The 19,116-nt window shown below is 38.9% G+C and overlaps 1 protein-coding gene across 1 annotated transcript in view; it reads right to left on the bottom strand.

The window, feature by feature from the left end:
* LOC139144145 (uncharacterized) overlaps positions 1 to 5,297 on the bottom strand; it is a 39,844-nt gene extending 34,547 nt beyond the window's left edge. Inside the window, exon 1 of the mRNA XM_070714807.1 lies at positions 5,140 to 5,297. Within this exon, the coding sequence (XP_070570908.1) occupies positions 5,140 to 5,196 (57 nt within the window). The 5' untranslated portion in view covers positions 5,197 to 5,297. The remainder of the gene's footprint in view (positions 1 to 5,139) is intronic.
* Between the last annotated feature and the right edge of the window lie 13,819 nt (positions 5,298 to 19,116).

Raw genomic sequence — 19,116 nt, forward strand, 5'->3', positions numbered from 1 at the left:
TATTGTTTGTGTGGGGAAAGCTTATGGCGAGACGCAGCCGGACCTATTGTGTTACAAAGTTGATAGAGTGGCCCTTTGACGCTTGCGTTTCGAAACCCGAGTGTGGTTTCCATCAGTCGCAGTGTAGATCCTTTCCTTAGATTGTGTTGGTGAAAAATTATTTTACTGCATTTTAGTTGTCTTGCTCTTCGAGTAGCGAGGCAAGTATATTAATGTTTGGGTCTCGTTGTGAGTCCGTTTGGTGGTTCAGTTTGTTTGTTCTATGTTTCTTTACTTCAGTAAATTTTGTTTTGATTAGTGTGTCTTTTAGATTTTTGCCGAGGTTTGTGAATTTTTAGGCAATAAGTACCACTGCGGGGTACGGATTTTATGTTTTCTGGATCAAGATACTTACAAGTATCATGATCGATGTGTTTGTACTCGTACATTTTGTTTGATAGTTCGTGTACTTTGTTTACTGTTTGTTCTGTGTCGTCACTGGCTACTTAGTGTTGCGTAATTGCCTTTCGCATTTGTGTACGTAATCTTTTGTGTTGACAAAGACGAAAACCCGACCCTTGTCGAAGGGTTTTTATGGTAATTTGTCTACTGTTTGCAAGCTGGTTTATCGCGATTCTTTGGGCACGCGACATGTTTTGTTTCCTTGTTTGAAGGATGTTTCATTCACAGCGTTACCGACGAACATATCACTGCACACGGGCACGAGCTTTAATAGGCGGCTTCAAATTGTCCCTTTCCAATGAACGTTAGTGTTGTATTTGTAGTGACATGTGTGGAACCAACTAATTTGTCATGCTTTGTAAAGAGTAAGTGACATGTGTGGAACCATGGAGGTAGGAAGAGACTACCTCCATGGTGCAACCAACAAATTTGTCCGCATGCTTTGTAAAGAGTAATTTTAATTCATTGCTCTTGTGTGGGGGGTTGTCAACCTGATGTAATCGCAAATCCTCAGATTTCCATCTGATATAAGTATGTACGTAAACAAGAAAAGTAAACTCATGAATTTAATAGACGTGGTGGCTATGACCAATTTCAGCGCAGATTGGTCACAGCCACCACGTCTAAGTCTGTGTGGGGAAAAGTTGTCATGTTGGTAACGCGCTTCGTACTAACGGCAGAGCAATTAACCCCTTAAACAATAGCGCACGTGTCGCGTTTCCAGACTGGTGGTTGGAGGGACGGTGCTTAGACATAACGTTTAAAATCCCATTCTAAATAGTACGGGAAAGGGAATACAAAGGACAAGTGAGAAAAATACAACAGACAGGGCAGGAGGACAGACAATTGGAGAAGGGTATTTTGGGTGATGGCAGCTGTCAAGCTTGTCTACCGAAAAATAAAGTTTATGTTGTACCAACGAACTCTGAACATCTCGTGTAGTCAATCGAAGACTACCAGCACCTCTCAGCAAGCCAAGACGAGTCCATCAGTAAAAGACGGAAAAGATGAGGTAATGAGATAATACGAGAAAAAATGAGTAGTAAGAGTTGTTTTGACAACTGTACACTATGAACTCCAACATTTGGGGTAAGCTGATATCAAAAAGATGTTCTTACAAAACCTGAAAATTCCAAATATAAAACTGCAAAAGTTACGGAGTATAACAAAGTATCATAGTGTAGTTGTCACTCAGAAAACAAATGCTAAACATCTTGGTAAAGGTGAAACTACTATCCCTTCCATAAAATTACAATTTTCACAGTAAGAAGAGTGGGTAGCTGAACAAATCATAACCGCCTCGAGTACAAATCCTCCTTTTTAGTGTCAAACAAATACTAGTCCTGAACACTGTTTCTGTTGAGTTAAATGCTCCATTAGCTGTAACTTTAAAGGCTTTATTCTGAATTTTGTGTATCAACTATTTTTAGCCGAATTCCAATAGCGCTGATCGCAATGTCAGGTTTGTTACTAAATATAGCTGCACGTGCGACTTCAGACACCGCTGCCTGAAATTCGGACAAATTTTTGCATGCGCGGTCGTTTTTGCAGCTCAGTTGTAAGTGTGAGTTTTTGTATTCATTATAACACTAGCAGGTTTTGATATCATCGTTCTTGCCGAAAATGCGGACAAATAGTTATTTTTGCATATTAATGACAGAAAACTGACGCTATTGCATACTAAAATGCTAAATATTCTGTTTGTCAAGACAGCAATGCGAATGGCCATTGCTATTTTGAAAACTGAATTCTAATCCGGCCTTATAAAATGTCCAAATCGTTTTTTAGCAGAAAAAATGTTCATAGTAAGGGCAACTTCCATCGCGTACGAACTATTTGGAGCATTCAACAACGAACATTTCACCCGCGGTACCTACTTGCCACTGTGCAGATCCAACATCGTGATCAATCGCGGGATCGTGGAAAAGCTGATGGAAATTCAGTTCCGTTCCTTATTCGAAGCTAACCAGTCAAGAATTGTTTTCGATCCGTACGGAGTTTGAAAACTTTGAGGGAGAAATCAACTTGTGAAACGGTCGATTGATCTTCACTTACGGAAACTGCAGTCCGCTACAACTGGAGGTGGACACGTACACTTTACGTACAGCGGTTGATGTACCCCTTTACGATAGGTAATCTGATTTGTATTGAAAGATCGTACGCCATTTGCGTTTTTGCGACATTAAAGTAAATTACTGCGGCATTGTGAACAAAGGAAGGGCACATCTCGCCGTATTTTCGATCATACGATCTGTGTTTGTTTTTCAGATTTCGTCCAAAAACCTACCCGCACGCGGACGGCAAACAAAGAATTTATTTTACGGCTAACTTCAGTTGTTTGTTTAACTCACACTCAGCAATAGTTGGGACAGCTAGCCGTAGTCAATGTGTATTTGTAAAAGTTGGGGGGGAGGGCAAAGGTATACCTTTGCCCCCCAAACTTCAGCATGGGGGCCGCCCCCCTGCCCCTCGGTTCCTGCGCCTATGAGTTATTTGCCGACAGAAGTGAGCTAAGTGTATTCAGTGTCGTCTTGATTTTACATCGGTACCGGGAGTTCCTGAGTGACCGACCAACTGCAGGGTGCGAATCGGTACACTGCCGACTGCAGTGTGAATAATAATAATAATAATAATAATAATAATATTTAATTCTTAAAAAACGCACTCCACAAACGTCTCAGTGCGCTGAACACAAGTATTTAAAAGATACAAAAACAGCTAAAAACTCAAAAAACTACAATTATGAGTAAAACTTGGTAAAAAGATGGGTCTTCAAACAACGTTTAAAAGAAGTAACATTTCTGGCACAACGAATTTCTGAGGGCAGTGCATTCCACAGCAAAGGAGCACATACCGAAAATGCTCTTTGACCGTAGGACTTATTAAAATATCCGCGAGGAGGAGTTAAACGCAATTTCTCAGAAGATCGCAGATTTCTTGACGGTACGTACAGATCAATCAAATCGGTCAGATAAAGCGGTGCATCACCTCTGACAATCTTAAAAGTAGTCAATAAAATTTTGAATTGAATACGAGCTTTCACAGGTAACCAGTGTAAATTAATGAAAACAGGGGTGATGTGGTCGTATTTGCGTGTACTTGTGACGAGACGGGCTGCTGCATTTTGAACAGACTGCAGACGGGTCAGCTGGTCATTTGAGATGCCATAGAACAGACTGTTACAATAGTCAAGTCTAGAATAACGAATGCATGAATGAGTTTCTCAGTAGTGGGCTTGTCGAGTAATTTACGAATTTTTACCGATTCTTGATAAAGAGAAATATGCGTTCCTACAAAGTTGACTGATATGTTCACACATAAAGCCATCCCTGTTGAGAATAACACCAAGATTCCGAACGAAAGGAGAGGGAGTAGCCTATCAGAATAGAATGTCAGGCTTCTCTGTCAAAGTTCTGTATCCTCTGAAAGACAGTAGCAGAACGTATAATAAAAACATTCGCAGGTCATTCAGCCAGCGACCATGGGCGATTGCCCGGGCAGCACGGCGTGGCATGGCATGGCCCCAGGAATGAATGCATGTTGCGAATGCGAGCTCGATGTCATCAGTATAGGCGTTCTCGGCCATGTGCACAGCCTACAAGTTGTCCAAAAACCCGCGCGGCATTCCAACTCGGTCGGGCAATATTTAGCATTATTACACCTCACCCATTCAGCGTGCACTGCCATTGGTTAAACACGACTCACGTGACATGTAAAAGAACGTGATGATGCCCTCTGCATTTGATATTACATGGTGACGTCATTTTACTTACTGCGCATCCTTTCTGCGCAAGACAACTTGTCGTCCGCTTGTTGTACTTTGCAGTTGGCAACTTATGGCTGCGAAACGTCATGCAGAGCTGTCACCGGCACAGTTAGACGATATTTTGATGCAAGTAAACAGCAAACGAACGAAAATAGCAACAAGGAATGCAATTTCTGTGTTCAGCGACTATGCAAGCAACAAATTTGGACACGCCAGAGGAGATCGGCAAACTTTCAGCGGCAACCTTAGACTTGGCACTGACAACATTTTACGCTGAGGTCCGGACTCATGCAGAAAGGCGAACTGTACTCGAAGAAGCTTGTTCGGTGTAATAAAAATAATAAGTTCTGGCTCGGGCATCATCAATATTTCGATCATGACCACCATCCCTTGGGCAGGCAATAAATCGTGATCATGCCCTCCCTCTCATATGTTATTATTTAATTTATATATCACTACAGGAGCACAAACTTGGCTTATTTCTTCACTGAACAACATTTCGCGATGAATGTAAGAAAATAACATGTAATTTCGAACGTACAAAAAGGTTTAAAGTTACAAATACTGGGGCTTTCACTAATTAAGAAACTATTTAAGAAACTATTACAAAGACGTTTACACATCCAGAAACGTCACACGTGCTAAGGCGTAAAACTAATATTCCATTGCTCGATCACAAGGGTTATTTCATCGATCAACAAATCCTGCCTGCATAGAAGAAATATTGTCTTGACCGCGCTTAAGTTGGCCTTTGCAACGTTCCTTTCCCTCTTTGCACTGGAGAATCGACATCCAAATATTAACGTGATCGATTTTCTGCATTTTAAATATAAATTCACTTGACTGAGAATAAAACACAAGTCAGAAAAAACAGAGGGTACCTCCATTCGCTGAAGTTTATGCTAGACTATTCACTACGTTTGTACACTTACGCTTGCTAGTTTGTCCAAACTTTGGCTCATCGCATGAACAGGCTTCTCTGGGTCCATACTTATAGTACTTGTGGTTTTGAAACCGATGTCTCGATATCGACGACGGGTACGGTTCTGAATCACTGCAATCTTTCCAGTTATATAGGCAGTATACAATAGCCGGAAATCGTGCGTGATCATGCCACTCGTCTCCATGGAGATCAGCTTATACTCTCATCTTTGCTCTGCACTGCCAAACACTGCTTGTGGTCTGAGATGGCAAGCGCGTGATGCGTTGAGTGAAATTCCCAGAAACATGGAAAATGGAAACGCACGCGTTGGTACGATCCTTTTGTGGTCTGAGATGGCAAGCGCGTGATGCGTTGAGTGGAATTCCCAGAAACATGGAAAATGGAAACGCACGCGTTGGTACGATCCTTTTGTGGTCTGAGATGGCAAGCACGTACGTGTTCAATCCTTTCACGTGGTTACTGCATGGCAACTGTTTTGACTTTATACAAGATTTGCCGTTCTCATACATCCAATTAATAGGGTATGTAAAACAATTTAACATCGTTCTCGTTGACATGTAAATTACATGAAAGTTTAACTTTAACGATTAATTCCTGAAACGCGTAGGTTGACACTGATAGTTCCAAGTATATTTCCTTTGGTAAGGGACTGGACGTAAATTAGTAGGGGGAGGGCCGGGGGGGTTTCGCAAGAGAGTGGCCAAAAAATTATGACCCTCCCCTAAAGCAAGGCTGAAAAATTTGTGACCCTCCCCTAAAGCAAGGCTGAAAAATTTGTGACCCTCCCCCAGTTTCAAAAAAAAATAGAAATTGATCGAATCTTCAACGTTCAAAAATTGAGGTGGGGATTTACAACACAGGGCAATATAGATGGACACCAGCAAAGGATGCCTGCAATTTTTTATTTGCTTCTGCTCGTGACAAGAACAAGTCTAAATATGGATGTCAGCCTTACCTAAGTATACTTTCAATGACTCGGCGGCAGTCACATTTGACCAGCATGGGTAAAACTAATCTTGTAAAAAAAATCTGGATAATTCTATGCTACAGATTTTTTAATACTTTTAATAAAAGGAAAACCCCTGATTTCTCTGCCTACACAATATGCATTTCAATTGTTATGATAATGGTTTAATATACTGTTTAACTCTTACACTGTTTAAATTTAGTAAACCAATCACAAGATACAGGAGTACTGGTATTCTTGTTTCCAATGTGGTATGGATGGATTATTCTGGGGAACACCATAGGATAAACTCTATGATTAAATTAATTCATTGTTTGATTTTCTGCACAAGTTTGATGAAATGCTCAATTTTCCATGTTGTCAGCACACTTGTAAATGTGGAACAAACCACAAAAAAAGGTTTAAGACTTCACTTGACACAAAAAATGACACCACTGCTCAAGTGTCATCAGGCTAGGCTGACAAACTGAATCAATACTGAGCATATCATGCTAAAATACAGCAGCTAATACTGAAAAATTCTGAAATCTTATGAATTTATGTAACTCTGACCTGCAAAGTAAACAACAAAACCAACATCTTGTCCATACACCATTGTTTCTAGTTACAGTGACTGACAGGCAAAAATAACAAAACAGCAAACATTGAATTCAGCCATTTCCATTGGCAATTAAAGGGACACAGTCACTCATTTTTGACAAAAGTTTGGTCATTTTAAGTTCTGTTGAATATATGCTTTTCTGCTGCTCACTTAAATGGGCTAAATTGCAATCTCTGGTTGTAATTGTCACAGCTAAACTCATGTGCACCATTGGATATAACATGTGGTCACTTAATAATTTAATTTAAGGTATGTACCAAAAAGTATCACAGTAAAATTCACATGTTAATGTGCCTTATAGAAAATGAGAATTGAATCGCAATAACCAGAGAGTGAGCATATTTCAGTGAGAATAATCTATCAAAAGAAATTTAAATGGCAAAATAATGTCAAAAATGAGCAACTTTGTCCCTTTAACTTGGTACATATCTGGTACAGATTCTTTTAATTCAAGTGTCAAGCAACATGACCATTGTACTGTTTAAGTATTAAAATGGTGGCAATTAATATTTTTATAATTGGTGAATTGACAAGACACTACTGTAAAATGCTGACAAAAATAGCTTTGTCCAAAGTATCATAACATTAGCCATTTCTGAACAGGATGTAAGATTACACCACCAGCAGTCCTCTGCTGAGTGCCGAATCATGTACTGGTATGTTGTACACCATGGAGGTAGACACAAAGCATAGCATCATGTCAAAAAAATTAAAGTCTTGGTACTGGAAGACTGCTAAACAAGATCGGCAGTCTGCTTGTTTCAAAGCTATTTAAAAACTTTCTTCTGGGCCTACTTCATATCATACTAGACGCCCTGGACTTGACCTGCAGGCTTTGTACATACATTGTATTCTGGAATATGACAGTAACTTTAACGTCATTTTAAGTCAGAGATTCGTCATATAAGTCATTAATTTCACTCAATTATTTCTGTCCGTTCTTCCTGACTGTCAAAATTGATTGAGGTCTGAGTATTGAAAGTACTTAATTTAATGATGATTTTCATAAATATGTATCACTTACAACTGGACTAAATTGTCAATACTTCAAAGTGTGAGTGTGAACATCATTCTTAAAATATTCAAATAACTTCAACGCATTCAAGTTTGTTTACAAGTGTCGCGCTGTACCAAGAAGTTCTCTGGACGTACACTGTACATTTTAAGCCTATCATTTTCAGGAAATAAAGTTCTGTATGTTTAAATGATTGACTTATTGGCTTATGAAAAATATATTAAGGATCAGAAGGATGTTGATATTGCAATTCACAAGTCTCGGTGTTGTTTTCCCAAGCATGAGCGTATCAGTATCATCATGGAGCTACCAAGCTCTGCATGGCAGAGCTGTGTGTTACGGGTGTTATACGGCCTCCTACCACAGGCCGTATAACGCTGGTAACACAGCTCTGCCATGCAAAGCTAGGAGCTACCACACTCTTTTGGTAGTACCGTGGTATCGTATATTGCCTTATGTAGCTGCAGTTCCGAAACTGAAGGTTTTGCCTTTTTCGATTTTAAGCTTTTAGTTTTTAGGGTTTGATCAAGTTGACGTCCTACCTAAACACCAGTCCAAATATTGAGGTACAACGGCAATATTGCCCTACGCTTGGAGGATATGTGTACCACTGTTGCTACGCGAAGGCTACTTATACCCAGAAGGGCTCTCTCTATCGGGTCCATAGGCCTTCGCGTTGCGACAGTGGTTGCACCTGTGTGTGATGAGTATGCCGTTGTTGGAGGCAATCAAAGCAGCCAATAGCTGAATATTCTTACCATTCTTGTAAGGCTTAGACTGCTATACCAAGTCAATGGCATATATCATGTAAAGTAGGCAGTAAATATGTACCCTTTCACTTTGGCTTTGAACTGCAGATGTGGAATGTTATGATTCAACAGACTGTCCAATAATTCCAGTAATGAATGCCCAAAGTGGCTCATAATGGAATAGAGCACACTTATACTCCATTAAGAGTGATTGTAATAAATTATGCTCATCAAATGTTTTCTTTTATATTAATGCACATGTGCCTGCCATTTTTTCTTAGGAATTATAATTTTACATTTATCAAAATGTCAGTGAAATTCATAATTTTGGAATGTATCACATTGACAATTTAGGGAATACTGGAAACACAAAGTGACACTGATCTCCACAACAATATTATTTGGTCATGTACAATGTATTGAGCAATTCAATCTCTATATGGGGAGGAAATATGGGAAAATATGCACACACATGTAGAACTACATGTGTGTGCATGACCCCATTATTCACTGAATTTATTATATTTCTGATAGACCTGTGTAGTCAGAGAACTGAAAATACTTGTACATGTGCTCATTGCACAGTGCCACTCATATCAAATCCAGTTTTACAAAATATTCTATGTGTTCCAGTAAACAATGAGAAGTTTTGGTCATGTTGCCCTGTTTGTGGGAAAAAGTCAACAGAAAGACTATGCCTATTCAAGCAATAATTTAAGCAAACAATTCTAAGTATGGTCATAGATTGAATGCCATAGTGTGAAATTATGGTGTTTTAACACTGACATTATTTTACCAAGTTCAATCTGAATTCGTGATAAACATGGCTAATTCACTGTATAAATTACCCACATTAAATTTCAACAAATGTCATATATTCTGCCATCACAACATAAATGAACGTTATCCATTCAAAAGATAGTACCCGTGTGGTAAAGCCAATATAAATTTGAGAAATGCCACAAATAGCCATACCAATCAGATGACTGTACGTAAATATTTAAGTATACTAAAATCACTTTTCTGGATCAAAATTATTAATTATCACACCAAAGCTTGCTCTCAATTTCAAACAATAGTATCTCTAAAACCTAAAATTCATGTACTGATGCAGGGTGGAGCTTGGCCTTAAACTTTAAAGGGAAGTGGCTTATATGCAAGAGAAGGAACTTTTGTTGATCAACATAAAGTGGAATGAGAAATAATATTGTCAAATAGTTAGGTTCATGATTGACTACATCAGTAGATTCTAGAACAATGTAAGATATTGTGGTAATATCCAGCAGTGTCTTTGTTAAGGGCGGTACCAAGGTAAATGTTACCGGGGTTCCCCAGTCATTTTACCAGGGTTACCCTTGGTATACCAGTGCAGTCATACTAGCGGACAACAGAGATTTTACTAGGATTCCCAATTGTCCCAAACCTTAGCAAAAACACTGTCCAGTGTTTATTAACAACATTACATGTACAATGTGCAGCCAGAATGCCACGAATCATAATATCCCTTTAATATGGTGGGTTAGCTGAGGAACAATAGATTGGATTTGCTATAAACTTAATGGCATTAAGAATAGCAACAAGAGAGACAATCCAATTTACGTAGATACACAGAGAGTTGGGAATGAGCACTTCATAGAAAGTAAGAGGCAGTGTGCGAGTGATGTCATGTGGGCATATTGTCTTTGCAAACAATTTGTTTTCTTCTTTTAGTGCACCGACAACATGCCCAAAAATTTGTGACCCTCCGCCTTAGAGGAGCTCAAAAAATTGTGACCCTCCCCCAAACAGAGGCTCAAACATTTGTGACCCTCCCCCAAATACCTCCCTAACCTCCTGCTAATTTACGTCCAGTCCCTAACCGAATGCTGCGTCAGAGAGGTTGTCCGTTTTGTTCAAGCTTGTAATGTTGTCATTAAATCCTTACTGCTAATGAACTAAACACAATACTCTCACCAAAAAATCTCCCTAGCTCGACTGAAATGACGCGTTTCTCAGAAAAACTTTTGCTATCTGCGTGATACTGACTATTAAACTGAATGAATACGAACGTATGACCGCATGTTTCTCTAAAATAATATGTCATACCTATTTTTACCAATATAAGTTAGTTTCTTTGTCTACTTGGCGGCCTGAGATGGCAAGCACGTGGTTCAATCCATGTGGTCTGAGATGGCAAGCACGTGGTAGTCTGAGATCATCCCATGGTAAGCACGTGGTTCAATCCTTTGTGGTCTGAGATGGTAACTGTTTTGACTTTATACAAGATTTGCCGTTCTCATATATCCAATTAATAACATATGTAAAACAATTTAACATCGTTCTCGTTGACATGTAAATTACATGAAAGTTTAACTTTAACGATTTCCTAAAACGCGGAGGTTGACACTGATAGTTCCAACGTATATTTCTCTCGGTAACCTTACCAGCTTTCTCACACAGCACACGATGCATTTATCGTAAAATTTCAAAACTTGAGGACATAAAGTCATAGAGATTTGTAGGATTTTAAACACTTACTGTGGCATACGGCTCCTCTCATTTACTTTCTGACATGCGTAGGCAAGTAAGTCGATATCTACAGGTGAACAACTGACCAGGTGGTGTATGGTTAGGTCAGATCGCTATCTCAGCATTTTAGGAATTTCTTAACGAACACACACCCAGTTGAGGACGCTGGTGCATGTAAATGTGCGTATTCAGATTTGCTTAAATGATGGCAAAGTGTGAATTTTCAGTAAGGTTGAAACATGTTGTTCTCTCACACCATCAGTAATTCAATATTAAACAGTTCCAGTGCTTGAAGGCGCATAAATTTAATTGTAAGATTATTAAATTTGCTTTTAAATTTCCTACTTTGATCAAAACACATTCTTCTCTGAAACCGGATGTCTGACGTCTTTCATTTTTTGATTAATGGTTTCAAGCGAGGGCATTATTGTTATTTGTTTGTATAATGACTACAGTTGAACATATAGTTGTCGAGGCCGATCCCTTTTTCATTTTAGGTCAAAATGTTTTATTTCCCTGGAACTGCTCATAAGGCAGTTCTGAAAGTTAGACGCACGTTCAAAAGAGTTTAACTCGAGAACGCGTGAACGGAAGTTCACCAGATTTTCACAGACGTTTGTCAAGTAGGTTGTCTCCAAAACCGTGTCTCAGTTTTTTAATGAATTTTTTTTAAGTCGAGTTATTGCTGCTTAATTAGGAGGCATTGACAGACTAATCGGTGGATAAACTTTGACTCAACGATGTGAAAAAACTAAGGCCTTTTTCAAAAATCTGAGACATGGTTTTGTAGCCAGTATTCTGAAGACCAATTGGCCGTTAACACCTAAACAATAACCCCTCTCCGCTCAGAAACTTTTTTTACGTGAGACCACCCATTTTCTTTACACTTTCACTAAGATCTTCAAAAAAATTCACCGCACACTAATTTTCTTGATAAAATAAAAATATTCATAGAAATAGCTTTCAGGTGATATATAATACTTGGGTAAACGTACACATCTTGATGGCAAAATTCACGTTTGAAAATAGGTCGTCGCAAAGGCGGAAAGCTACCTTAATCGACATTGATGCGAATCCCATTCAAATTTACCAATGCAAGTTCCATCATCCTTTGGTGAAACTTGCAGGTCAAAAGATGATAAAACTTACATTGGTAAATTTGAAATGGGATTCGTATCAGGCAGGGATGGCAAAGTTACTGCATTGAACATTCTTGAAAATACACTTCCCAAATGTGTGTAATAAAGTATAATGGTACATAATACACTGGTCGCAATACGGTCCCTCCACACACTTCCGGGGGAAACTCTACCCGCCCTTTATGCATATTTACAAGCTTGGCGTCATTATGAACTATTTATATAAACCAAACCCTGCGAGGTTCACAGGTCTGTGGTGTGGACAATGGCGTTCACTCCACGATTAACGCGACAGTCTGCTAAAGTTTATTTCTTCAATACTGTTTTGATATATACGTACCCACAGACATGGAACAAATCCACAGGCGCCCGCGGAGTGGTAGTCTGCTAAATCGATCGATTTTCTGCTCGATCTATCGATCCCTTACTCGATCTGCCCGCGACTGCAACCTAAATACAGTGGCGAGCAGATCGAGCACGGGATCAATAGATCGAGTCGAAAATATTTCGATCTAGCAGACTACCCATCCCACGTGCGGTTGTGAGCAAGTCTGACAAAATAAAAAAAAAAATTCAAATTTCGCGACTGAGACCCACGCTGCTTCCACTCAACATGCCATGCTGAAAATTCACAATGGCAGATCAATGTTGACATAGAATACACTTTTTTGAGTAAAAAAATAAAAAAAAAACACGCGTTTTTGAGTAAAACAATCATGTGAGCACTGTTTTTGAAAAACTAACAAATTTTCTGAACTCTTCGGTGACCGAGCTGATACAAAAGTACCACATGTCGGGTGTGTGACCACATTTCTATGTAAAAATGCGGATTAAATAAAAATAAGTGTCAATGAACCTGAGTCACATCCTTAAATCGGACCTTTAAATTCTAATATGAAAGCTTTTGATAATGTACAAAATCGTTATTCACATCGGAAATGTAAATTGGCGCCAAATAAAACTTACAACATGAAAAGAAGGCATAAATGGACCATTGCAGCCTAGACATCTCCACATTAACAACCGTACCGTACCGTACGTACCTTACCGTATGGTACGGCAAGGTATACGGTACATGTCACTGATGTATATAAGTAGCGCATCTCTCTCTCTCTCTCTCTCTCTCTCTCTCTCTCTCTCTGACCAAACAAACAAACTGTGAATTCAAAGTCACTTAGTTCTATGTAGAGGTCAAGTTTTGAGAACAGCCCTTATATAAAAGGTGTGTTCGAAAGGAGGAAGGCCGAGGACATTCGAACAACTGCATACAAAGGCATGAGCGGGTCTAAAGACACTATATTATACATGTTATCAAGCCATATAAAGTTCTTTAATGATTGTCCAGGGATCCTACTTGGGGTGAAGGTTTTCAAATGCAGGCAAGAGATAACCAGTCCGTAATATACTACAGTGCAGGCAATTGTGATAGCATTCGGAACAAGAATATGTTTCAGTCTGCCCCCCTATTGTTTTGGTTTACACTAATCAAAATCATTTGACGTACCTCGATTGAACAATACAATCGAAATTTCAAACCATATTGACTCACAATAAATGTATAACAAAGTCATATTGTCGATTGAGTGTTTACCACTGTCATGATATTAGCTTGACTACATTTTATTGTATAGCCACGGTTAGTTGTCAATGTACTGCATTTTCCGGCTTGGCATCAACCGTTACAGCCACAAGAGTTTCCGTACCACGATTGGATCTAATTTTGGATAATGTAAGCCCATCTGCTTTTCCGGGTTTTTTTTTGTGTTTTTTTTTAGCAATACACTTGTCTAGTATTGCAACTTTAAGCTATAGGGCGCCTGGCATTTTTGATAAATTTGAACATTTAAATGATCAAATTCTACCAAATTAGTTCCAATCTTGTTCTGTGCAGCACGTTGACACCAATAAAAGGAATTCGTCAAGCCGACAACAAGGTGCCAGTGGTCGTATAGGTCATAGACTCGATGAGAAGCTGGCATGAAAGAAGAATAAATCAGGTCCTGGTGTTGGTGCAAATCTGTTCAAGTAGTTTTTCGTGTACCTCGGGTTTTTAACGAGCAAATACGTTGGAGAAGTGAAGTCGAGACAGGTATCCTGAGTCACACTTGCATAACTGAACAACGCTTAGTCAGTCAGCATGTACTCTCATAAGTTCACCTGTAATCTCGTCATCAAACTAATGAAACAATTTGCGCTCAACATAGATAGCTGTGGATTAAACAAATAACGATTGAACTCGAACTAAGACGTAAAATTAATGTATCTTCAATTATATTTGTATTCCTAACACCGACATAAAAACCTTCAAAACGTGACATGTTGTGAACTTTATAGTATTATTTTCCGACGGCATAACACTTTTCAGTGAAAGCTAGCCTGGGAGACAGATATTTAGCCTTTCAAATTTTGATGATAATTCTTTTCTGATCTACGACTTTGGGGGCTCATTTTAAAGCTCTAGTAGTTATAAAAAAACGAAAATCGAAAATGTTATTTTTCGCCCTACAATTCACACAGGGATGACGGCCATTTTGAATTTCAAATATCTGTAACTGTAAGGAAATGCGTCTCTTGTGCTAAATTTTGCACGGTGAACCCTCATTTTTATTGTTGATTTGGTAAGATAATGATTGAAAGATTCATTAGGGAAACTGTGAGTGAAAGATAAAGTCTGTTACTTTCGAGGCGTATACTACCTTGAAGCAAAATACATCTTGTGAAAAGCAGATTTAGTTTTGACTGTGAGAGCGAAGTACAATGTCAACAGATTATAACAATTCTAGCATCAGTTTGCTTTTTATGGATTCACTGAATTAAAGAGTAGTGCTTTTTAATAAGAATATCACACTTTGTTAATCAGTTCGTGTTCACTCTTAATTTAGAGATGTATTATGCGCACTCGCAGTAACGTTTTGACCCGTTGACCCTTTGCTGCGCGTGCGTAGAGCAGGAAGTTGATCGTACCTAAATGTCAGAGGTCAGAGCTAGCTCCGATCGCGCGGATCGCGCTAAGTTTTCTGCCTGACTGTCTACACCGTGTGTACTCCTTCGGAAGCTTCTGCTGTATACGGTAAACTTGCCGAATCAGGTCCACAGTTACAATTGATCAGGAATCAACGGTTAATAAACCTCTTTACAGTGATCCCATGATAAATTTGTGGAACCAGCGCTTAATTTTTAACTTTCCTGGGAGCACGATGCAAGGCCTGCGTGGCAGGGCTGTGTGTTTTACCGGCGTTGGGGCCACAAAACGCCGGTACCCTGCGACGCAGAGCCCGCTGCCCGGACTTGTATTTCATGTTTGCATGCACGGCAGTTGTATTTCTTTTGGTGTTAAACTTCGCCATTGTACCGTCGACTGTTTGTCCCTCCCTGCCTGTTAATGTTGATCATTTCGAATATATTGCCATGGGGCTGTGTATGGCTTATAATAATATGATGCTGCATGGAGGTAGAAACTTCTTCCGCCATCGCCACGGTGAACGTACGTTGATGCTCCGATGGACGACTGCACTCTAGTCTGCAGAGGTACGTCTCAGGTGATCGTCAAAACCTAAAGCTTCCGCAATGGCTACTTCCTCGGGGGCTAGGCTTCCATAACTGACATAGGTTTCTAAAACTGTATTTAATTTCCCTTCCCCTCAGTCTTTTGCTACACGCCAACGACGCCAAAGGAGTCTCGCCATGAAGCGGTTGGGAGGATCTGGACTAATGGAAGGAAACCATTGAAGGGGAATTTTAGTCAGATGTACGACACCAGGATGATAAAATTTGCCTAAATAAAATTTGCTTCATGTGCATTATAACGTTTGTCTAGTCAAGCTTATAGGCTGATTTTCAGGTTGTTTTGATTTTGCTCTGTTTTAGGGAAAACCATTTCCTCCAAAAACCTAGTTTGAGGGTTTTCTTTCGGTTTTGTTCTTATTTTTTTATCGTCATATTTTTTGCACAGTGCAATGAAAGCATTTGTTCTTATAAGGTTAATATAAAAGACACATGTCAGCAGAATATCACTCATAGTTAGTTACTCAACAGGACTGTCCATGCAGCACTATAAAGTACTACAAAAACAAGACAGAGAAACATTATTTACTGCAAGAGTATTTATTTGAAAATTATAATACTTATATTGTTATACATGTTCATGGTGTTGTGAAATATAATAAAGATACTGCAATATGATTTAGTAGTGTCTTTTTAGTGTCTTTTTTAATTCAGATCCTCAGTCATGAAAAGCAATACAAAATTACTGGAATAACAATACTGACTAAGTTCAAGGTATCTCTTGTAGAAATACCCAAACTGCAGACCTTGAAGATGCATCACCAAATTGACTAATCACAGGGCCAGGTTACTTATCCATGTGACCCCATACATATATCATCTAAAAAACAAAAACTTTGCTTGGCAACCCTAACATCAAAATGTTTTGACTCTCCAGAAGACAATTTGTTATTGTAGGCCTACTCTACAATATCTGATACATGCAATATTTATTTTCAAACGAGATCAAAATCCTAAATATTTATAATGGTGTATTTCCCCTCTTATCACTTAACATCGAACTCAGTTTAAGTTTGAACCCATCTAAAGTGCGGTACGTACCAATGACTTGATTCAATTCGTATACTGCCACTAGACGTAGCCGGCCCTGCGTACAACGCTGTATGTTCCTGGCGTTACACGGATGGGAGGACGTATAGCGCCGGGAACACACACTATTGTACGCAGGGCTACCACTTGACGCAGCTGAACACTTGATGAAACTATGGACAATTGAAGGCTGTATTTTTTCACTAAAAGATTCCTTCGCGGGCTGTTCTATAAGTCGCCATGCATGAGATCGTTATATTCTTGGTACGTATACAAAGCTTAAAACGTCGGAATTTCCAAAAATAGAAGTAGGCCGCGATGCATGTAAGGAATGCCGAGTGTCCCCCAATGTCCCCCAAGGCGCAACGGCCATAAAATGCTGGTCTTTGTGTCCACCAATTGTTCATCGACAGTGTTGTTCACGTGGGATGAAAAAATCGGCCGAAAAAGACACTGTACGATGGATTTGAATATAGCAGCTGAATGAAATCATGGATATTCTGACAGAAACAACATGGCGGAAACCCTGAGAGGATCGCTGAAAGTATTGCATAAAATCTACCGGAAATCCTAACTTTCCACCCTCGCTGGTAGCCATGACGTTAACTGAAAGTCCAAACTGTTTCTGCTTCCAAGCTTGACCCGAATATGTCTCTCCATCGCCTTTACACAAGAGCCGAAAGCACCCGGTGCGGTGTGCGTACCCTGAGAAAAATCCATTTTCGTGTTGAACGGGTCGCTTATGCAAATGTAGAACTGCGCATGCGCAATGCTCCAAAATACATCTCTAAATTAAGAGTGAACACGAACTTGTTAATTGATGTCAAGGTGACATGATTGTGATTACAATCCTGGCTCTTAAAGAAAGATGGACTCTACGCTCGATTGCGTATTGTACAAAATACCGTAACGGAGTGGATGATTTACACTTCGAAAGTAAAGACAATGTGAGGACAAAGTAATGATCAAGACATGTTTACATTCATCCAAATGGCGAGCGACGGAAACGCTTTCTACTTTTCGAAATGTGCATCCGATATAATGTTTTCTCGCGACATTTGAAATTTCAAAACATGTCAGCATCACTGGGTTACCTCTAGCAACGAATATTCTCACAAATCTTTGTGTTGGCAGTGTGAAAATGAATACGCAGTGGCAATAGACATTTACGAGGATATCCCACAAGGCATTGCTGTAGCTGCTTCAAACACAGTATAACACTCAATTTGTCTGTACGACGGATTGTTATACAAGAATAGGGCAAATTTGCAATGCCATTATATGTTATTGCCTGAATACATGGTGACAATTTGCCCTCCTGGCAAATTGTCTCTTTCTGCGAGGGCACATAAACCCATGTATTCAGGCAATAATATTTCTACTACATACCTCTTCACAGTTAATGCGATATGACATTTAGTTACATGCAGGGCATATTTTCAAACAATTTTACCATTATCGACTAGCATCAATTAACGAAAGTCAAAATAGCAGTGCGCCAATGGATATTTTACACTCAGCATTAAAGCGTCTACTTTAAGGTCGAAAACGTCGAAGGGCTTCACTGGACCGGATAACCATGGAAACCGGTCAGTACATCGTTCGCCGGCTCGCTAACATCCCGGATGTTCCTATTCAAATCAATGCACTGATTTACACTCACATCGGGGCATGTAATAAAAATTGCAACGGTATCCAACGGCGACGACAGTATAGGGTAGGGTGTAACCTGTGAGTAACTTACCCTGCGTAGACTCTATACCTACGGTGGTCCCTACACACCAAGGAATTTTATCACTTTTGAATATAAACTCTAATTTTTCTTGACAATATCTTTAATATTTATAAGAGATTTTATTTCTCCAACGCGAACTTTTAATTTTGTACGGGAAACTTTATTTGGAGTAAAATGTTTTAAAACACTTTGAACAAAAAAAGTTTAACTTTCAAAAAATGAACTTAACTTAACTTAAACAAAACATTTGTTTCTCAAAAGTGTTTATTATTTTGTTAAACAAAAGTAAAAATTGTTCAAGAGTACTTACTCCCTTACACGTCATGGAAATGTATTACTTTTGAATATAAACTTCTATTTCTTGACAATATATTTAATATTTGTAAGAAATTTTATTTCTTCACCGCAAACTTTAATTCTGAACGGGCAACTTTATTTTTGGGGTAAACTATTTTTAAAAACTTTTGACAAAAAAACTTTAACTTTTAAAAAATAACTTTAACTTTAAACAAAACAATTATTTCTCAAAAGCGTTTTTATTTTACTTTACAATTATTTCTCAAAAGCGTTTTTATTTTACTTTACAATTATTTCTCAAAAGCGTTTTTATTTTACTTTGTAAAACAGAAGTAAAAATTGTTCAAGAGTTTAAAATTTTT

The sequence above is a fragment of the Ptychodera flava genome, chromosome 11 (genome assembly GCF_041260155.1).
Source record: "Ptychodera flava strain L36383 chromosome 11, AS_Pfla_20210202, whole genome shotgun sequence".
NCBI lineage: Eukaryota > Metazoa > Hemichordata > Enteropneusta > Ptychoderidae > Ptychodera > Ptychodera flava.